Below are 23,299 nucleotides of genomic sequence, written 5' to 3' on the forward strand. Positions count from 1 at the left end.
TCAGGTAGCAGCTAGTTAGCTGCAAGATCCAGGTGTAAATGTCCAGAGCCTGCGGTAGAAATCGGGGAAAGGAGAGAGAATAGGTCCGGTGTGCTCTGGTCTGAGTCGCGCTGTACAAAAACTGGCGATAGCTTTTCGAGCTAATGGATAGCTGAGGACAGCTAACTGTGGCTAGCTGAACTCCAACATTAGCCAGTGAAAATGGCTAACCTCTGGCTAGCTTCTGTTGTGGATTTCAGATTTGAGGTAAATAATACTTTCTTTTTTTAAATTGGTGAGGCGGGTTGCAGGAGAGTGCTTTGAGGTTGAGTTTTAGAAGAAAAAAATGTAAAAAGATAATGTGAAGAAAAATATGTAAATATATATATACACGGGACACGACAAGAGGAGGGTAAAGGACGTCTGAACTGCTACGCCATCTTGGAAAGAAAGAATATGCACTGTGCACAACAGCCTGGAAAGGTTACATTCCCCATTACCTTGCTCAGTTGGGCCATGACTTCCCACAGCAGGCTGTGGAGCACTGACAGCTCCCTACCCAGGTCGATGTAGCCCTCAAAGCCCCCGGCGTTGCTCCCCGTGTCCATGTTGGAGATCTCGTACAGGAACTGCTGCATGGAGCCCCACTCCATCTCCAAAAACTCGTTCATGAAACACATGTGGTCCTCTTTGCCACTAAACCTGAGGGCAGAAAAGACAGCAGTGTGGGGGGAGCATAGAGAGAGTGGGAGGAAAGAGAGAGAGAAGTTCCCACAGACAGTGAAAGATTGAGGGAGAAAGGGACAAGATACATAGTATGGAGAAGTACAGAGAAATAGTGATAAGGGCATACGGAGAGAAAACAAGAGAGGGGAGACAGACAGTGTGAGAATGCAAAGAATTAAAGATCAGGTGAGGAAGATGGAAGGATACAGTATGAAAAACAGGTGATGTGAGGGGGAGAATTGAATTATTCGTACTGTAACCTTGTCTGCAATGTGACAAGAACATCGCTAAAACAAATAGTTTCTGTGCACACAGACTTCTCCACCCTCTGAACATTTGTGCCATTGAAACCTGTTACGGTCACTTTTGTGCACAATCATCTTGTTTGTGGACAATCATGTTGGATGAATTCGTCACTCCCTGTCACCAAAGGACAAACTTATTTAGGAATAGTTTACTTCAAGCTGACTGATATAATGTATTATGATACAGTTATAATGCATAGTAAGACTTAAGCAAGTCTTAAGCATGTATGACCCAAACTCAATGTCGTGGAAATAATTAATGGATGGGTTCCTGGAAGAGGAACTGGTTGAGGACATAGATAATGACTTAACAAGGCTTGGTTGGTAGTGGACATACTGAATAATTTGGGGAAAGGCAGGTTAATTGTTACAGGACAGGTGAGGGGAGGCTAAATGTAAGGGGAGGCTAAAAGAAAGGTCATGCTAAAAAAAAGGGAAGGCTGCATGGGAGGAAATGGTACATAGGAGGAAAGGCTAAAAAGAAGGTTCATGGTAAAAGAAAGGGAAGGCTACGTGGGAGGGAAGGTAGTGACTGACTTGGAGAAGCTGGCCAGGTTCTGCACCACCTTGGCGATGAGGGTAAGTGTGCGGGATGTCCGCTCTCCGGGGTACTCCTGGGTGAGGTTGAAGAGAGAGGGCGACATGATGGCGGGACACAGGAAGCGTAGAAAGAGGGAGGAGCTGATGAGGCGGTCTGCGATGTCCTCCCTTCCCCGCTCGGCACACCGGACCCTCCAGGAGGCAAAGACGTCCTTCAGCTCCCGCGGAAACACACTAGAATAAAAGGCCAGGACAGAAGGATAGAATAGTACTTTATTTTTCATTGCAAACTTTTTTTTGGGGGGGGGGGGACAAACAGCCCATCATACTAGAAAGGACACTGTGTTACTGACACATTTGTACAATGACGTAGTCATGTGGAATAATTTCTGACCAATGAGAGTTGACAATCTTGCAGAGTGCCAGCTCGCAGCACATGCGAAGATTGGCTTGGTGGTCGGCCAGGACAGACGGTGGAGTACGCATGGGATCCACTTCACAATTCTCCTCTGACTCGTATAAAGCTCGAATGAACTCCCCTGTCAACGAGACAAACGTCCATTAATCCTCATCAGTATCTTCTTCTTCTTCATCATCATCATCACCATCATAGTCTTCTCATCAACATCATTGTCACTCATCATTTCAAATACTTTAGCTGTGCTTAATTGAGCTTGCCTGTTCAATAAAAATGTCCTAGAAGTGCAAAGCTCGCTCAGCTGGCACTCCAGGCAGGCTAAAGCAAACGCTCAAAGTATTTGAACGATTTCAAATAGTATTTGAACACAGGTCTGGATTTGGTCATTTTACACTGGTATTGGTATAAAATAAAAGAATTTGGAGTTTTACCTATGGCATCCTTGAGGTACCGGTGCCCTATCAATTTGAGGTACTCCTCTATGGCTTTAGTAGCAAGGGTGTTCTCTCGAAAGATCAGATGCTCTCGTTCCATAAATCTATCCACCTCGCACATCGCCATGTCTGACAGGAAGTCCTGAAAAAAGAACATGCTCCTCAAACATACAACACAAACACATTGCACAGCAGACACAGGGGCCAGAAAAGATGCTACAGGCCTCATTTACAATAACCTTAGAAAGAGGTTACTCTCCAACAGGAGTGCTTGCCACCCTTGCTTTAGTGCCTTCCTTCCTACCTTGGCCTTGCCCGTGCTCTGGAGAATGTGCACCAGCGCGAATGCCACCTCCTCTTTGCTTTTGACACTGAGCAGAGGCTCCAGCACGGCACACAGCGTACGGTAGTTATTGGTGATGTACTCAGCGAACTCCTTGTACAGCTCCATGGGCAGGATACTCATGGTCTGGTAGCGGGACTTGAGGCGGATTGAGGCATTGATGACCTTGCCACCGCCTACACCGCCACCTTTAGCCAAAGCACTGGGCTGGATCACCGGGTACCACTGCTCCACAAACTGCCTGCCTGTGATGCTCGATATGGGGATAGTGACCAGGCCAAGGTACGTGCTCTTCTCCTAGGTTAGAGAACAGAATGGAGAATAGAATAGAAGTCAATATTTGAGTAACTCTGCAAACACAAAAGATACACAAGGAAAAATACAACCACCATAGACAGACACACACCTTGCGTCGCTTTTTGTCTGTCTCCTTGTAAAGGTGCAGGCGTAGGCTACGAATGGCAGGCAAGTTGTTGAACTCAAAGTGCTCGCCCCAGAAGACCGTGTCCGTGCGGGGCTTGCTGGTGGTGCGCGCATAGAGCATGTCATCCAGACACAGCTCACAATAGTACCGCTTCTTAGTAGGAAGGTCCCTGGCCTCAATGATCCACAGCTTAAGCACATTGTCCACCCTTCGACTATTGTCCTAAAATGGGAGCATTGGAGAGAGAGGTGAAGACTGCTGAAACTAATGGAGATGAAAGCCATTTTGATAAAAGGCATTTTGAGTGTGGACTGCAAGCAGGGTCCTTGTTCCTCTCTATTTTTTTCACCTTGTTGGGCTTGACAGCTCTCTGTAGATTCTCAATCCATTTGTCTCTCTCTGCAGCTGAGCGGCAGGCAAAGCATTTTGTCCCTGAAATGGTGGTCACCTACAGTCAAACAGACACAGAAGTGAATTCATCAATGATATAGTTTGTTGCTTGTTAGTGTGTAACAGTTGATCAATTACTATCACCATGACACATCAACTTGGAAGACTGAGCTGTAATAACTGTTTTAGATTTAATATTAGGAGAGATTCTATACACTACTCTTCTCGCAGTTGGGCACTCACCTCAAAGCAGTACTCCTGGCCCAATATGCTGGAGTGGACAGGTTTGATGACAGCATCTTCATCCAGCGTGAGGTCCAGAGCCTCCGCTGCACTGCTAGGGGAAAGCAGGGACTCATGAGAGTGGGACTCCTTGAAGCTCTGCATTAGACGTGTCCTTGAGAGACAGAGTGTGAGAGAGAGAGTGTGAGAGAGAGTGAGAGTGAGAGAGAGAGAGAGAGAGTAAGAGAGAGAGAGAGAGAGAGAGAGAGAGAGAGAGAGAGAGAGAGAGAGAGAGAGAGAGAGAGAGAGAGAGAGAGGAGAGAGAGAGAGAGAGAGAGAGAGAGAGAGAGAGAGAGAGAGAGAGAGAGAGAGAGAGAGAGAGAGAGAGAGAGAGAGAGAGAGGAGGTTAAGATACTCTGTGGTCCCATTACAATGTTAAGGGAAAGTGCATTGAAACGAGCACTACTAAATATAATCTGGTACCAGGTAGTGTTAAAAATGGTGTTAAATTCTTGCAATAAGTACCAAAAAGTAACCACTGTTAACATAAACTGTACATATTGGAAATCACCAGGTAAATACACAAAAAAAGGAGTGTAAAATAAAGCTTAATAGAGTGTATAACAGGAACCACAAGTGTACGTCACACATGCAATCATTTGGGAAAGCGTTACCTACCTCTCCTGATCAGCACTACGGAAACGGGGTAGAATCATGTGGCGGAAGCTGCTGGTTCGATCCAGCTTGGGCTGGCTCTTTGCCCTTTTGATGGAGCCCTTCAACTTTCGACTGAGGAAGCTCTGTTGGGGACAAGAGAGGAGACCATTACACAGGTGGGGATATCCATTTCATAAAAAAATCTGTAATTTAGCAGAAGCTCTTGTAAGACGCTCCAGACCGACTTACAATCAGTGCATTAAACCCTTCTTTCAAAATAGGCGCTATCTGTGAAATCAGTGTTAGCATGAATCCATGTTATTGGTGGTGGTGATGGTTGTGGTACTGATGGAGGTTGACGAGAGGAACCCACTTTTGAAGTGTTTGTGTTTTGCTTCCTTCAGATGTCCACTGGAGGAGGCTATTGGGCTACAGATGAAGCAACAATGGCTAATTCAATAATGTTCTTTCAGTGGGCTATGCTAATTCAGTCACTAAGATGGATGGTGTAAGCCTATTTGAAGACTTGAAAACTCAACTGGCATGAGTACTCTTCTGGGGTTGAACTGGTGAAATGTACAGGTGTATCCCATACTGCTATGATGTACTTTTAATTTGGAATCGGTAAATTAGTAGCATTACAGTTAGCCTACTATCTATTACTAGCCTCCTGAGTGGCGCAGCAGTCTAAGGCACTGCATTGCAGGGCTAGAGGCGTCACTAGAGACCCTGGTTTGTTCCCAGGCTGTGTCACAACCGGCAGTGATCGGGAGTCCCATAGGGCGGTGCACAATTGGCACAGCGTTGTCCGGGTTAGGGGTGTGCTTGGCCTGGGGGGGTAGGCCGTCATTGTAAATAAGAATTTGTTCTAAACTGACTTGCCTAGTTAAATAAAGGTTAAATAAAAAATAAAAGAATGACTATCATCAATTCTGCTCTGGACAAAAGAGAACAGGGTGATGAGGGAGAATAATGATAGAGAGCAGGAAGTGAAGCTAATAGTGGGTAGCACTTTACTGTATGGCCCAGAATAAGTGGAAATGACACGATAATAATGGAAAGAGGTAATATAGCATTTTCGAGTACTTACTTGTTGTCTGAAGGGTTGTTGGGGGGCAGTGGGAGGGATTTCCATGCTTGGCTGTCTCGCAGTGGCAATGCTCTTCCTGCGAGCGCGAGCGTGCTCTGTGAGAGACAGAGTAAATCTCAGTAAGACAAAAATAATGGTGTTCCAAAAAAGGTCCAGTTTCCAGGACCACGAATACAAATTCCATCTAGACACTGTTGCCCTAGAGCACACAAAAAATGATACATACCTCGGCCAAAACATCAGCGCCACAGGTAACTTCCACAAAGATGTGAACGATCTGAGAGACAAGGCAAGAAGGGCCTTCTATGCCATCAAAAGGAACATGCAATTGAAGTCAGAAGTTTACATACACCTTAGCCAAATACATTTAAACTCAGTTTGTCACAATTCCTGACATTTAATCCTAGTAAAAATTATAGTCTCAGGTCAGTTAGGATCACCACTTTATTTTAAGAATCTGAAATGTCAGAATAATAGCAGAGAATGATTTATTTCAGCTTTTATATCTTTCATCACATACCCAGTGGGTCAGAAGTTTACATACACTCAATTAGTATTTGGTAGCATTGCCTTTAAATTGTTTAACTTGGGTCAAACGTTTCGGGTAGCCTTCCACAACCTTCCCACAATAAGTTGAATTTTAGCCCATTCCTCCTGACAGAGCTGGTGTAACTGAGTCAGGTTTGTAGTCCTCCTTGCTCGCACACACATGTTCAGTTCTGCCCACTAATTTTCAATAGGATTGCAGTCAGGGCTTTGTGATGGCCACTCCAATACCTTGACTTTGTTGTCCTTAATAAGCCATTTTGCCACAACTTTGGAAGTATGCTTGGGGTCATTGTCCATTTGGAAGACCCATTTGCGATCAAGCTTTGACTTCCTGACTGATGTCTTGAGATGCTGCTTCAAAATATCCACATAATTTTCCTTCGTCAAAATGCCATCTATATTGTGAAGTGCACTAGTCCCTCCTGCAGCAAAGCAACATGATGCTGCCACAACATGATGCTGCCACCCCCGTGCTTCATGGTTGGGATGGTATTCTTCGGCTTGCAAGCCTTCCCCTTTTTCCTCAAAACATAACGATGGTCATTATGGTCAAACAGTTACATTTTTGTTTCATAAGACCAGAAGACATTTCTCCAAAAAGTACGATCTTTGTCCCCATGTGCAGTTGCAAACCGTAGTCTGTCTTTTTTACGGTGGTTTTGGAGCAGTGGCTTCTTCCTTGCCGAGCGGCCTTTCAGTTTATGTCGATATAGGACTCGTTTTACTGTGGATATAGATACTTTTGTACCTGTTTAATCCAGCATCTTCACAAGGTCCTTTGCTGTTGTTCTGGGATTGATTTGCACTTTTCGCACCAAAGTACGTTTATCTCTAGGAGACAGAATGCATCTCCTTCCTGAGTGGTATGACGGCTGCGTGGTCCCATGGTGTTTATACTTGCGTACTATTGTTTGTACAGATGAACGTGGTACCTTTAAGCATTTGGAAATTGCTCCCAAGGATGAACCAGACTTGTGGAGGTCTTGGCTGATTTCTTTTGATTTTCCCATGATGTCAAGCAAGGAGGAGTTTGAAGGTAAGCCTTGAAATACATCCACAGGAACACCTCCAATTGACTCAAATTATGTCAGTTAGCCAACCAGAAGCGTCTAAAGCCATGACATCATTTTCTGGAATTTTCCAAGCTGTTTAAAGGAACAGTCAACTTAGTGTATGTAAACTTCTGACCCACTGGAATTGTGATACAGTGAGTTATAAGTGAATTCATTTTTCTGTAAAGACATTTTGGAAAAATGACTTGTGTCATGCACAAAGTCGATGTCAGAACCGACTTGCCAAAACTATAGTTTGTTAACAAGATATTTGTGGAGTGGCTGAAAAACAAGTTTTAATGACTCCAACCTACGTGTAGGTAAACTTCCGACTTCAACTGTACGTAAAATTCAACATACCAATTAGGATCTGGCTAAAAATACTTGAATCAGTTATAGAACCGATTGCCCTTTATGGTTGTGAGTTCTGAGGTCCACTCATCATCCAAAGAGTTCACAAAATGGGACAAAGCCCAAATTGAGACTCTGCATGCAGAATTCTGCAAAAATATCCTCCATGTACAACGTAAAACACAAAATAATGCATGCAGAGCAGAATTAGGCCGATACCGCTAATGATCAACATCCAGAAAAGAGACGTTAAGTTCTACAACCACCTAAAAGGAAGCGATTCCCTTCCGTATCGAAGCCATCACCTACAGAGAAATGTGCCTGGAGAAGGGCCCCCTAAGCAAGCTGGTCCTGGGGCTCTGTTCACAAACACAAACAGACCCTACAGAGCCACAGGACAGCAACACAGTTAGACCCAACCAAATCATGAGAAAACAAAAAGATAATTACTTGAGACGTTGGAAAGAATTTACAAAAAAACAGAGCAAACTAGAATGCTATTTGGCCTTAAACAAAGAGTATACGGTGGCAGAATACCTGACCACTGTGACTGACCCAAAATTAAGGAAATCTTTGACCATGTACAGACTCAGCAAGCAAAGACTTGCTATTGAGAATGGCCGTCGAAGGCAGACCTGGCTCTCAAGAGAAGACAGGCTATGTGCACACTGCCCACAAAATGAGGTGGAAACTGAGCTGCACTTCCCAACCTCCTGACAAATGTATGCACATAGAAAAGGGGCAACCTGTGAAGAACAAACACCATTGTAAATACAACCTATATTTATGTTTATTTATTTTCCCTTTTGTACTTTAACTATTTGCACACCATTACAAAACTGTATATAGATGATGGAATTTTTGTGAGTGTAATGTTTACTGTTAATTTGTTATTGTTTATTTCACTTTTCTTTACATTGCCAAAGCAAGTGAAATAGATAATAAAGATATGTTTCCCATTGTCACATCCTGACCAGTGAGAAGGGTCATTTTGCCATAGTAGAATGGTCAGGGCGTGGCAGGGGGGTTGTGTTGTGTGTTTTGGGGTTGGTTTGTTTCTAGGGGAATTGGTTCTAGTTTTCTGTTTCTATGTTTCATTTTCCATGTGTGGCCGAGTATGGTTTCCAATCAGAGGCAGGTGTCTTTCGTAGTCTCTGATTGGAAGCCATACTTAGGCAGCCTGTTTTCCTTTGGGTTTTGTGGGTGTTTGTTTTCCGTTTAGTTGCTGTACCTGACGGAACTGTTGGTCGTTTGGTTATTTTGTTTAAGTGTTCTCATATAATAAATTAAGAATGAGCACTATACACACTGCGCCTGTGACACCTGTGACACCCATGCCTATAAAGCCCCTTAAATTGAAATTGAGAGAAAGAGAGAGGGGGGCAGAGAGAGGGTCAAAGAGAGAAAAGAGATAAGGAACACCAGAACCTTAAAATGTGCAACCTGAAACTGTAACCATGGGAAAAAGTACAAGATTAGTCCAAATTCTAACAAAAAAATACAAACACAAGCAAAACTTTTGTTCTGGGAAGTTCTAAATGTCAGAGAGGCGTGTTTGTTCTATTTAAGTGATAATGCCAGAGAAGCCGCTGTTTGGAGCATGTATTGGCACGGGTGTTGTTAGGCCCGAGACGAAGTCGAGATAAAGGATGAAGAAATCACAAGTACAGTTTGTCAGCTACACAATAAATAAATGTTAGCCATATGTCCACGTCATGTGTGTCTACATTCAGAAGCAGATCAAAAAGTAGGCCAGCAGCAAAATTACATGAACATGGAAAATAACCACCAACTGGCGGGCAGACTAAATTAAAATACTCCTTAGAATAAGGGCAGATGAGAATTAGAATCTGCGTCAACACTTCTGTTCCTCCGACACCATCTCGCCAAGTGGCTTAGGGAGCTTCAGTTGGCTAGCCAACAGGGGAAGTCAATTATATAAGAATGGGACTGCCTCTACTCTACTATTACACAACCTATAACACAAGGTCATCGACTTTGTTCGTTAAAGCAATGGTAACTTGAATATCTTAAACCATGCCACCAAGATGGTTGCCAAACTGTAAACAAGAGCTGCTCTTATGTTCAGCTATTTTCTACCAATTCTATTTCTATGGTTACACCAATGTTCACTCTATGCTGCATGCGAGCTCCCCCCGGACTGCCGCCCAGAAGCCAACAGAAGCCCTGAAGCCCAGAAGGCGAGGTCAGTACCCCGAAGGCGAGGTCAGTACAGGTGCATCAAAGCTGGAACCGAGAGACTGAAAAACAGCTTCTATCTCAAGGCCATCAGACTGTTAAACAGCCATCACTAACATTGAGTGGCTGCTGCCAACATACTGACTCAACTCAAGCCACTTTAATAATGGGAAAATGTATATAATCAATTTATCACTTGCCACTTTATATTGTTTATATTAGATAATGTTTACATAACCTACATTATTCATCTCATATGTATATACTGTACGCCATACCATCTACTGCATCTTGCCATCTTGATGTAATTAGATGTATCACTAGCCACTTTAAACAATGCCACGTTATATAATGTTTTCATAACCTACATTACTCATCTCATATGTATATACTGTACTCTATACCATCTACTGCATCTTGCCATCCTGATGTAATGTATCACTAGCCACTTTAAACAATGCTGCTTTATATGTTTTCATACCCTACAATACTCTTCTCATATGTATATACTGTACTCCATACCATCTATTACATTTTGCCTATGCCGTTCGGCCATCACTCATTTATATATTTTTATGTACATATTCGTATTAATTATTTTACACTTGTGTGTACAAGATAGTTGTTGTGGAATTGGTAGATTACTTGTTAGGTATTACTGCATGGTCGGAACTAGAAGCACAAGCATTTCGCTAAATTTGAATGAACACCTGCTAACCATGTGTATGTGACAAATACATTTGATTTGATTTGAACAGAGTGAACGAGACTTCATTTCACAAAACTTTCTAGAACAGTGGTCACCAAACAGTCGATTGCGATCCACTGGTCGATCTCCAAGGCATTAATTTCTGTAAAAACCTCAACGATAAAGCCTTGTGTTTCTATTATTGTTTTTATTAGTCTCGGGCTGTTGCCGGTAGATGCACGCGATTCAGCTGCCCTGCGCTCCGGGTAGGCTAACTTTTGCCATTTTGTACCATTTAATGTGCCTGAAGGTACAAACTCTTCCTTCCCGGCGGGCCCAGAGAGCAAATCATGTGCACTATAAACCTACCGCTGGCCAATCAGATGGCTCAGATGACCGTGTCTGCAGTAACGTAGCAGGAATAAGATAAGGCACAGCACAGTTGATACTGTGAGATTTCAAAATGTTTAAAACCATGACTAGAGAGAGACTGTCAACGAATACAGCAAATATAGGCTGTTTTTAGGAGTGAGTTCATGTTTAAGTTCTTAGTCAGCACTGTCAACACTTTGTGTTCAACACTTATATAAACTATACAATTCTCATTCTTCCTATTTTCTCTCAGTGCTACAACAAGCACTGCAGCAGTAATTAATGAGTAGTAAATGTATCTATAGGTTTGCGTTGTTGTTATTAGCGGCTTGGGTCTTTTATAATAGCGAGGAATATTTAACTTTCTCTGTTCATAGCAGTAACATGAATTTGTGCATGAGGCAGAAATAATGAGGTGCGACTTGAGTTTCACCATCAGTCAGTGTCAGCGGAGGAAAGGGAGAGCAGCGGGTTGAGAGGCGGACCCTCAGTCCCTCCACTGAGACTGACCATCAGATGCTGTCACCATCAGAACAGTAAAATACAAATAAAAAGCAAATGATTTAAATGTATGCTCACTCAGCTGTGCTTCACAAGTAATACAACAACGGATCTATCAGCGGTGTGATCATACAGCCTACCTTAAATGTAGAAATATAATGTAAAAAAAATGGCACAAACAACAATACATTGGCTGGGCAATTCAAGAAAGTCAATATGCTGTGATAATGTACTGGCCCTATATTGTAGCTTACGGCTTGTATTTTGACTGGAAGTTGCACAGAATTGCTGGAAGTTGCACAGAATTGCTGGAAGTTGCACAGAATTTTCACAACGTTCAAGTTTGCGCTCAGCAGACCTGAAATTTGATCAGTGCCGAAACAAATTTGAGGGAACATTGACCCACACCCCTTTTATTTTTCCCTAAATATCTGACACTCCTGGCTACATTTTCCTCAGTTTCCAGTGGATACTTAAGGCACCATAAATACTCACTTGCCTTCTTTCTTTCGTTCTATCTGTTCTTCTCTCCCACGCACTCTTTTACATAATTCCAGTGGTGTACTCCCCCTCCTCTCGTCTCTTTCTATCTGTCATCCTCCCCTCCCCTCTCTTCTGCACCCTCTCTTCTATCTCTTTTTTCATTCTATCCTGCTGTCTAACACATTTCCCCTCCTAGTCATTTCTTTTAGAAGGGCAACATATTTGAATGCGAGTTGATACATATCAATTAGTGAAGTAAAAATAACAGACCCTAAAAGATGACCCTTATTTAGGTTGTATACATACTAGAGGTCGACCGATTATGATTTTTTTCAGCGCCGATACCGATACCGATTATTGGATGGCCAAAAAAGCCGCTACCGATTAATCGGCAGATTTTTATTTCTTTATTTGTATTAATCACAATTACAACAATACTGAATTAACACTTATTTTAACTTAATATAATACATCAATAAAATCAATTTAGCCTCACATAAATAATGAAACATGTTCAATTTGGTTTAAATAATGCAAAAACAAAGTGTTGGAGAAGGAAGTAAAAGTGCAATATGTGCCATGTAAAAAAGCTAACATATGAAAGCTGGTGGTTCCTTTTAACTTGAGTCTTCAATATTCCCAGGTAAGAAGTTTTATGTTGTAGTTATTATAGGACTATTTCTCTATATACGATTTGTATTTCATATACCTTTGACTATTGGATGTTCTTATAGGCACTTTAGTATTGCCAGTGTAACAGTATAGCTTCCGTCCCTCTCCTCGCTCCTACCTGGGCTTGAACCAGGAACACATCGACAACAGCCACCCTCGAAGCAGCGTTACCCATGCAGAGCAAGGAGAACAACTACTCCAAGTCTCAGAGCGAGTGACGTTTGAACCGCTATTAGCGCGCACCCCGCTAACTAGCTAGCCATTTCACATCGGTTACACCAGCCTCATCTTGGGAGTTGATAGGCTTGAAGTCATAAACAGCGCAATGTTTGAAGCATTGCGAAGAGCTGCTGGCAAACACACGAAAGTGCTGTTTGAATGAATGCTTACGAGCCTGCTGGTGCCTACCATCACTCAGTCAGACTGCTCTATCAAATCATAGACTTAATTATAACATAATAACACACAGAAATACGAGCCTTTGGTCATTAAAATGGTTGTATCCGGAAACTATCATTTAGAAAACAAAACGTTTATTCTTTCAGTGAAATACGGAACCATTCCGTATTTTATCTAACGGATGGCATCCCTAAGTCTAAATAGTGTTACATTGTACAACCTTCAATGCTATGTCATAATTATGTACAATTCTGGCAAATTAATTACGGCCTTTGTTAGGAATAAATGGACTTCACACAGTTTGCAATGAGCCAGGTGGCCTAAACTGCTGCATATAACCTGACTGCTTGACACAATTTCCCTAGTTATAAGAAATTCATGTTAGCAGGCAATATTAACTAAATATGCATGTCTAAAAATATATACTTGTGTATTGATTTTAAAGAAAGGCATTGATGTTTATGGTTAGGTACATTGGTGCAACGACAGTGCTTTTTTCGCAAATGCGCTTGTTAAATCATCACCCATTTGTCAAAGTAGGCTGTGATTCAATGAGAAATTAACAGGCACTGCATCGATTATATGCAACGCAGGACACGCTAGATAAACTAGTAATATCATTAACCCTGTGTAGTTAACTAGTGATTATGTTAAGATTGATTGTTTTTTATAAGATAAGTTTAATGCTTGCTAGCAACTTACCTTGGCTTCTTGCTGCCCTCACGTAACAGGTAGTCAGCCTGCCGCGTAGGCTCCTTGTGGAGTGCAATGTAAGGCAGGTGGTTAGAGCGTTGGATTAGTAACCGGAAGGTTGCAAAAATGAATCCCCGAGCTGACAAGGTAAAAATCTGTCTTCTGCCCCTGAACAAGGCAGTTAACCCACCGTTCCTAGGCCGTCATTGAAAATAAGAATGTGTTCTTAACAGACTTGCCTAGTTAAATAAAGGTGTATAACATTTTTATTAAATTAAAAAATATATTTTAAAAAATCGGCAAATACGTTCCAAAAATACCAATTACCGATTGTTATGAAATCTTGAAATCGGCCCTAATTAATCGGCCATTCCGATTAATCGGTCGACCTCTAATACATACACACACACACACACACACACACACACACACACACACACACACACACACACACACACACACACACACACACACACACACACACACACACACACACACACACACACATACATACATACATACATACATACATACATACATACATACATACATACATACATACATACATACATTCATTCATGCACACAACCACCCACACAAATCCTTATGAAAGTCTCAACTAATTTTCATTAAAAAAAGCCCTGTTTAGAACAGCTGTAGAAGTGCCTTACGTCTTAGACCTATGCTGTATTGTATGTAATGGATGGTAGAATTCAATAGATTCCATGTATTTTACATCATGAGGTAATAAGTAATGTGGGTTGTCCAGATAGAACAAATAAAATAGGAAGAGTTCAACGAATTTCGTCCCACCAGTCTTAATTTAATGTATATTATTCCATTATTCCAGGCTCATTGGAAAGATGTACAATCTGAGGTACCGTAGATTATCACCAAAATATAACTGCCCCAGTCATTGATGTGTAAACAGCTTTAAAACGGTACTGATCTACCATGGACCTGAAAAAGGAATCAACATAGATTTTCATTCATCTGTGTGCTGGCAATGTTTTACTGGATTTGGGTCTCAACATCAATATTCAGCCAGCCTTTTCCAGTTTAAATCTGCTGATACACAACAAGGAAATCACATTTGATTTTGAAAGATCGAACAAGAGTGAAATATGTCCTAATGGAATGCAAGCTGTGATCAATGCGATGGCATTACGAAAGTTAGTTTGCTCACTCTCATTGAACATGCATAATTAATCTTGCTGAGGGCAATCAGGTGTCGTGAACTGTGAACACCCTGAAATAAGTGCCTAAAATAATAAACTATTATATGGACTTATGTGTACTTCAATATGAGTTGGTAATACAAAAGGCATTCTATGAGGGAGAAGAAAATAAAATCACCACATCATCCTACAAAAAGGATTAAACTAGAACGTTCACATTGGTTTGCAGGTTTTTGTGGCAATGGCGCAAAACTATGTATGAAAAAAGATGAGAGGTCAACTTTAATGCAATCCAAGGTCGTGTGCCTGAGCACATTGGTGAGAATGCATCAAACTGCACAGGCCCCATTTACAATAACCTTGAACATCCCTGCCACAAAGCAGACAAAAATCTGAGTACCATAGACCATGATTTCCATATTTATAACAGATAAAACCAGCATCACCAAAGATCCACCTTGTTTCCTATAAATTTGTATCTAAAAATGCAGGGCTTTTCCCTCAATCTCATTCACACAGCTGGAACGGTGGAAATGATATTTTCGAACAGCCAAGGATTTTACCCTGGGGAAGTCTTTAGGTGAACATATTTATACAGTGAAGATTCTTTGTAAACTCCATCACCTAGTGTCAGAAATGTTCTGGATAGAATACCCTCTATTTCAAAACACATTCTTTATGTCTATATGTGTCCTAATGACTCACATAGTGTAACGTCCTGGCCATAGAGAGGGGTTTTTTCTTTATTTTGGTTAGGCCAGGGTGTTACATTGGGTGGGCGTTCTATGTTCTGTTTCTATGTTTTTGTATTTCTTTGTTTTGGGCCGTGTGTGGCTCCCAATCAGGCACAGCTGAAGTTCGTTGTTGTTTGATTGGGAGTCTCACACAAGTGCATGTTTTTCCGTTGGGGTTTTGTGAGTAATTGTTTCTGTCATTGTGTTTCACCTGACAGGACTGTTTGGCTGTCAGTTTTTTGTTTTGTAATTGTATAGTGTTCCGTTTAAGTATTAAATATGATGAACACTAACTCCGCTGCGTTTTGGTCCACTCTCTCTCATGGCAGTCATCACAGAATTGCCCACCACAAAAGGACCAAGCAGCAGAGGAATGAGCAGCACCAGGAGAGCAGCATGATGGACTCATGGACGTGGGAACAAATACTGGACGGAGAGGGACCATGGACTCAGGCTGGGGTGTATCGCCTCCCGCAGTGGGAGATCGAAGCGGCGAGAGCGGAGAGGCGATGGTATGAGGAGAGAGAGCGCAACAGGCACGAGAGGCAGCCCCAAGATTTTTTTTTGGGGGGGGGCACACGGGACAGTCGGCGGTGCCGAGGTCGGAACCAGAGCCAGTCGGGTTGATGTTGGAGGTGAGCGAAGGGTGGAAAGCAGAGACAGTGAAGGAGTTGATGGGGAGATTGGAGGAGAGACAGAGATGAGAGACCTGCTGGTTTGGTGCATAAGGCACGGCATTCGCCCTACGGAGCGTGTCAGTAAACTGATGTCACCTGAGTCAGTTCTCCATACTCGTCCTGAGGTGCGTGCTGGCCGTCTGTTGAAGACTGTGCCTGCGCCCAGAAACAGGCCTCCTGCATGTCTTCCCAGCCCTGCATGTCCTGTGCCTACACCCAGAAACAGGTCTCCTGCATGGCTTCCCATCCTGGTCAGTCCTGTGCCTGCTCCACGGACCAGGCCTTCAGTGGGTCTCCCCATCCTGGTGAAGCCTATGCCTCCTCCTCGGACCAGGCCTCCAGTGGGTCTCCCCATCCTGGTCTGTCCTGTGCCTGCTCCACGGACCAGGCCTTCAGTGGGTCTCCCCATCCTGGTGAAGCCTATGCCTCCTCCTCGGACCAGGCCTCCAGTGGGTCTCCCCATCCTGGTCTGTCCTGTGCCTGCTCCACGGACCAGGCCTCCAGTGGGTCTCCCCATCCTGGTTAAGCCTGTGCCTCCTCCTCGAACCAGGCCTCCAGTGGGTCTCCCCATCCTGGTCTGTCCTGTGCCTGCTCCACGGACCAGGCCTCCAGTGGGTCTCCCCATCCTGGTCCGTCCTGTGCCACCTCCCAGGACTAGGCCTCCAGTGGGTCTCGCCTGTTCGGAGCTGCCAGAGTGCCCCGCCTGTTCGGAGCTGCCAGAGTGCCCCGCCTGTTCGGAGCTGCCAGAGTGCCCCGCCTGTTCGGAGCTGCCAGAGTGGCCGCCTGTTCGGAGCTGCCAGAGTGGCCCACCTGTTCGGAGCTGCCAGAGTGGCCCGCCTATTCGGAGCTGCCAGAGTGGCCCGCCTGTTCGGAACTGCCAGAGTGGCCCGCCTGTTCGGAGCTGCCAGTGTGGCCCGCCTGTTCGGAGCTGCCAGAGTGACCCGCCTGTTCGGATCTGCCAGAGTGGCCCGCCGTGCCGGATCTGCCAGAGTGGCCCGCCGTGCCGGATCTACCAGAGTGGCCCGCCGTGCCGGATCTGCCAGAGTGGCCCGCCGTGCCGGATCTGCCAGAATGGCCCGCCTGTCCTGATCTGCCATCGCCGCCCGCCTGTCCGGATCTGCCATCGCCGCCCGCCAGCCAGGCGCAGCCAGGGTCATCCGCCAGTCGGGCGCAGCAAGGGTCGCCTGCCAGCCGGGCGCAGCAAGGGACACCCGCCAGCCGGGCGCAGCCAGGGTCGTCCGCCAGCCGGGCGCAACAAGGGCGAAGTCAGGGTCACCCACCAGGCCTTCGGCGCGGCCAGGTGCGCCACCTAAGAGGGCGGCGCCAAGGGTGGGGCAGAGGCCACGTCCCGCACCTGAGCCGCCGCCGTAAGAAGGCCCACCCAGACCCTCCCCTTCAGTGTCAGGTTTTGCGGCCGGAGTCCACACCTTGGGGGGGTGCTGTAACGCCCTGGCCATAGAGAGGGTTTTTTTGTTCTTTATTTTGGTTAGGCCAGGGTGTTACATTGGGTGGGCGTTCTATGTTCTGTTTCTATGTTTTTGTATTTCTTTGTTTTGGGCCGTGTGTGGCTCCCAATCAGGCACAGCTGAAGTTCGTTGTTGTTTGATTGGGAGTCACACATAAGTGCATGTTTTTCCGTTGGGGTTTTGTGGGTAATTGTTTCTGTCATTGTGTTTCACCTGACAGGACTGTTTGGCTGTCAGTTTCTTGTTTTGTAATTGTATAGTGTTCCGTTTAAGTATTAAATATGATGAACACTAACTCCGCTGCGTTTTGGTCCACTCTCTCTCATGGCAGTCATCACACATAGGAAAAGACTGAGTCACACAGTCAATTCACATATGGATTTAAATTGGATAATGAGTCATTTCAGAGTAATAATTTTTTGATTTACTGTCACTTGGCTCTCCTAAATGCTACATTGTCCTGAGTAGCATATCTTGACAAAAATAGCATCTTTCCAAAACAAGGCCAAATGTGACATTCAGTACAACCTATTACTTCAGGCTTTAGGTTCTTACAAGATCTTAAAAGTTGATTATACAGTGCATTGGGAAGTATTCAGACGCCTTCACTTTTTCCACATTTTGTTACGTTACAGCCTTATTCTAAAACTGATTGAATTAATTAATCTACCACATAATGACAAAGCAAAAACAGGTTTTTAGAAATGTCTGCAAATGTATATATAAAAAAAATTAAATACCTAATTTACATAAAGTATTCAGACCCTTTTCTATGAGACTCGAAATTGAGCTCAGATGCATCCTGGTTTATTGATCATCCTTGAGATGTTTCTACAAATTGATTGGAGTTCACCTGTGGTAAATTGATTGGACATGATTTGGAAAGGCACACACCTGTCTATATAAGGTCCCACAGTTGACAGTGCATGTCAGAGCAATAACCAAGCCATGAGGTCAAAGTAATTGTCCATAGATCACCGAGACAGGATTGTGTCGATGTACAGATCTGGGGAAGAGTACCAAAAAATGTCTGCAGCATTGAGGTCCTCAAGAACACAGTGGCCTCCATAATTCTTAAATTGAAGAATTTTGGAACCACCAAGAATCTTCCTAGAGCTGGCAGTCCGGAAAAACTGAGCAATCGGGGAGAAGGGCCAATTTAAAATGTACTTATTACATTTTTTTCTTGAAGAAAAGTTTGAATTAATGAATTTAAAATGCTACAGAAAACCTTTCCCAAGTTGCAGTTTATGCAAATTCCCCTGTAATTATTGGGGTCTGATTTGTCTCCACTTTTGTGGATAATGGATAGTAAGTACCATGTTGAACAATATAAGCACAGAATTTTGCAACTCAGGTGTGCTGTTTTTCAGAATTTCATTTTTGATGTTATCTAGACAACAGGCCTTCTTTGGTTTCATATATTTTAGCTTTTCATTTAGTTTTTGTTGGGTTATTGGGTAATCTAATGTATTTTGGTTGTTTTTAATGACTGATTCAAGCATGTTAAATGTTTCTTGAATGTCTAATTGGGTATGTTGTAAGTCTTTTTGTGGGATGTTTTGTATAGATGATCAAAATAAGTTTTCAAAATTCCTTCATCCTGTATGGCTAAGCTGTCATCAAGGCAAAGGGTGTCTACTTTGAAGAGTCTCAAATATAAAATATATTTTCATTTGTTTGACACTTTTTTGGTTACTCTATGATTATGTGTTATTTCATGGTTTTGATGTCTTCACAAGTATTCTACAATGTAGAAAATAGTAAACATAAAGAAAACCCCTTGAATGAGTAAGTGTGTCCAAACTTTTGACTGGTACTGTATACACACACACACACACACACACACACACACACACACACACACACACACACACACACACACACACACACACACACACACACACACACACACACACATACAGTACCTAGACACAGCTACTCATTCAAGGGTTTTTCTTTATTTTTTTCTTCTACATTGTAGAATAATAGTGAAGACGCCAAAACTATGAAATAACACGTATGGAATCAAAAAAAGAGTTAAACAAAACAAAATATATTTTAGATTCTTCAAAGAAACCACCCTTTGCCTTGATGACAACTTTGCACACTCTTGGCATTCTCTCAACCAGCTTCATGAGGTAGTCACCTGGAATGCATTTCAATTAACAGGTGTGCCATGTTAAAAGTTAATTTGTGGAATTTCTTTCCTTCTTAATGCGTTTGAGCCAATCAGTTGTGTTGTGACAAGGTAGGGGCGGTATACAGAAGATAGCCCTATTTGGTAAAAGACCAAGTCCATATTATGGCAAGAACAGCTCAAATAAGCAAAGAGAAACCACAGTCCATCATTACTTTAAGACATGAAGGTCAGTCAATGCGGAAAATTTGAAGAACTTTGAAAGTTTCTTCAAGTGCAGTCGCAAAAACCATCAAGAGCTATGATGAAACTGGCTCTCATGAGGACCACCGGAGGAAAGAAAGACACAGTTACCTCTGCAGCAGAGGATAAGTTCATTACAGTTACCAGCCTCAGAAATTGAACCCCAAAGAAATGCTTCACAGAGTTCAAGTCTCAACATCAACTGCTCAGAGGAGACTGCGTGAATCAGGCCTTCATTGTCGAATTGCTGCAAAGAAACCACTACTAAAGGACAGCAATAAGAAGAAGCTTGGGCCAAAAAACACGAGAAAAAGACATTAGACCGGTGGAAATCTGTCCTTTGGTCTGGTGAGTCCAAATTTTAGATTTTTGGTTCCAACCGCCGTGTCTGTGAGATGCAGAGTAGTTGAACTGATGATCTCTGCATGTGTGGTTCCTACTGTGAAGCATGGAGGAGGAGGTGTGATGTGTGGGGGTGCTGTGTTGGTGACACTGTCAGTGATTTATTTACGATTCAAGGCACACTTTACCAGCATGGCTACAACAGCATTCGGTAGTGATACGCCATCCCATCTGGTTTGAGCTTAGTGGGACTATCATTTGTTTTTCAACAGGACAATGACCTAACCCACCTCCGGGCTGTGTAAGGGCTTTCTGACCAAGGAGGAGAGTGAAGGAGCGCTGCATCAGATGACCTGGCCTCCACAATCACTCGACCTCAACCCAATTGAGATGGTTTGGGATGAGTCGGACCACAGAGTGAAGGAAAAACAGCCAACAAGTGCTCAGCATATGTGGGAATTCCTACAATACTGTTGGAAAAGCATGCCAGGTGAAGCTGGTTGAGAGAATGCTAAGAGTTTGCAAATTTGTCATCAAGGCAAAGGGTGGCTACTTTGAAGAATCTAAAATCTATTTTGATTTGTTTAACACTTTTTTTGGTGTTATTTCATAGTTTTGATGTCTTCACTATAATTTTACAATGTAGAAAATAGTAAAAATAAACAACGAGTAGGTGTGTCCAAACTTTTGACTGGGACTGTATAGACACATATACATACATAAAGTGCCTTTGGAAGGTATTCAGACCTTTTGACTTTTTCCAAATTTTGTTAGGTTACAGCCTTATTCTAAAATGTATAAAATAGTTGTTTTACCCTCATCAATCTATACACAATACCCCATAATGACAAAGCAAAAACAGGTTTTTAGAAATGTAGAAAAAAACGGAATATTACATTTAAATAAGTATTCAGACCTTTTACTCAGTACTTTGTTGAAGCACATTTGGCAGCGATTACAGCCTTGAGTCTTCTTGTGTATGACTCTACAAGCTTGGCACACCTGTATTTGGGGAGTTTGTCTTGTTCTTCTCTGCAGATCCTCTCAAGCTCTGTCAGGTTGGATGGGGAGAATTGCTGCACAGCTATTTTCAGGTCTCTCCAGGGATGTTCTGTAATGGTTTCTTCAGACCAGAGAATCTTGTTTCTCATGGTCTGAGAGTGCTTTAGGTGCCTTTTGGCAAACTCCAAGCAGGCTGTCATGACCCTTTTACTGAGGAGTGGCTTCCGTCTGGCCACTCTACCATAAAGGCCTGATTGGTGGAGTGCTGCAGAGATGGTTGTCCTTCTGGAAAGTTCTCCGATCTCCACAGAGGAACTCTAGATTTCACCTCCCTGACCAAGACCCTTCTCCCCCGATTACTCAGTTTGGCCAGGCGGCCAGCTCTAGGAAATGTTTTGTCACCCTTCCCCAGATCTGTGCATCGACACAATGCTTACTCTGAGCACTACAGACAACTCCTTCAACCTCATGGCTTGGTTTTTCTCTGACATGCACTGTCAACCTTATATAGACAGGTGTGTACCTTTCCAAATCATGTCCAATCAAATGAACTTACCACAGGTGGACTCCAATCAAGTTGTAGAAATATCTCAAGGATGATCAATAGAAACAGGATGCACCTGAGCTCAATTTCGAGTCTCATAGCAAAGGGTCTGAATACTTATGTAAATAAGGTATTTAACATTATTTGTTTATTTTTTTTGCTAACATTTCTAGAAACCTGTTTACGCTTTGTGATTATGTTGTATTGTGTATGGATTGATGAGCGAAAAAACAAACAATTTAATCAATTTTGGGATAAGGCTGTAACATAACAAAATGTGGAAAAAGTCAGGCGGTCTGAATTCTTTCCGAAGGCACTGTATACATACATGTACACATACCTATCATTACACATATAATTACTATCATGGTACCAGTGCCAAAAAAAAAAAATTGTTACAGTTGACGTCGGAAGTTTACATACACTTAGGTTGGAGTCATTAAAACTTGTTTTTCAACCACTCCACAAATTTCTTGATAACAAACTATAGTTTTGGCAAGTCGGTGAGGACATCTACTTTGTACATGACAAGTCATTTTTCCAACAATTGTTTACAGATAGATTATTTGACTTATAATTCACTGAATCACAATTCCAGTGGGTCAGAAGTTTACATATACTAAGTTGACTGTGCCTTTAAACAGCTTGGAAAATTTCAGAAAATGACGTCATGGCTTTAGAAGCTTCTGACAGGCTAATTGATATAATTTGAGTCAATTGGGGGTGTACCTGTGGATGTATTTCAAGGCCTACCTTCATGGGAAAATCAAAACAAATCAGCCAAGACCTCAGAAAATAAATTATAGACCTCTGCAAGTTTGGTTAATCCTAGGGAACAATTTCCAAACGCCTGAAGGTACCACAGGCGTGGGACCATGCAGCCGTCATACCACTCAGGAAGGAGACGCGTTCTGTCTCCTAGAGATGAATGTACTTTGGTGCGAAAAGAGCAAATCAATCCCAGAACAACAGCAAAGGACCTTGTGAAGATGCTGGAGGAAACAGGTACAAAAGTATCTATATCCACAGTAAAACGAGTCCTATATCGACATAACCTGAAAGGCCGCCAGACTATAGTTTGCAACTGCACATGGGGACAAAGATTGTACTTTTTGGGAGAAATGTCCTCTGGTCTGATGAAACAAAAATAGAACTGTTTGGCCATAATGACCATCGTTATGCTTGGAGGAAAAAGGGGGAGGCTTGCAAGCTGAAGAACACCATCCCAACCGTGAAGCATGAGGGTGCCAGCATCATGTTGTGGGGGTACTTTCCTGCAGGAGGGACTGGTGCACTTCACAAAATAGATGGCATCATGAGGAAGGACAATTATGTGGATATATTGAAGCAACATCTCAAGACATCAGTCAGGAAGTTAAACTTGGTCGCAAATGGGTCTTCCAAATGGACAATGACCCCAAGTGTATTTCCAAAGTTGTGGCAAAATGGCTTAAGGACAACAAAGTCAAGGTATTGGAGTGGCCAT

The 23,299-nt window shown here is 43.0% G+C and overlaps 1 protein-coding gene across 6 annotated transcripts in view; it reads right to left on the reverse strand.

Annotated features, from left to right (window-relative positions):
* LOC115173702 (ras/Rap GTPase-activating protein SynGAP-like) overlaps nt 1–23,299 on the reverse strand; it is a 104,705-nt gene that overhangs the window by 21,809 nt on the left and 59,597 nt on the right. For 5 of the 6 annotated variants that reach the window (XM_029732027.1, XM_029732025.1, XM_029732026.1 and 2 more), the window contains 10 exons: nt 5,529–5,623; nt 4,460–4,581; nt 3,803–3,956; nt 3,519–3,617; nt 3,152–3,391; nt 2,707–3,042; nt 2,400–2,544; nt 1,945–2,089; nt 1,548–1,784; nt 480–681 (listed from right to left, as the gene is read on the reverse strand). In XM_029732027.1, coding sequence (XP_029587887.1) covers nt 480–681; nt 1,548–1,784; nt 1,945–2,089; nt 2,400–2,544; nt 2,707–3,042; nt 3,152–3,391; nt 3,519–3,617; nt 3,803–3,956; nt 4,460–4,581; nt 5,529–5,623 — 1,775 coding nt within the window. Of the gene's footprint in view, nt 1–479; nt 682–1,547; nt 1,785–1,944; nt 2,090–2,399; nt 2,545–2,706; nt 3,043–3,151; nt 3,392–3,518; nt 3,618–3,802; nt 3,957–4,459; nt 4,582–5,528; nt 5,624–5,754; nt 5,796–23,299 lie in introns of those variants that run through there. The other variant, XM_029732029.1, reaches the window with a different exon arrangement.

This window comes from Salmo trutta, chromosome 34 (genome assembly GCF_901001165.1).
Source record: "Salmo trutta chromosome 34, fSalTru1.1, whole genome shotgun sequence".
NCBI classification, from domain to species: Eukaryota; Metazoa; Chordata; class Actinopteri; order Salmoniformes; family Salmonidae; genus Salmo; species Salmo trutta.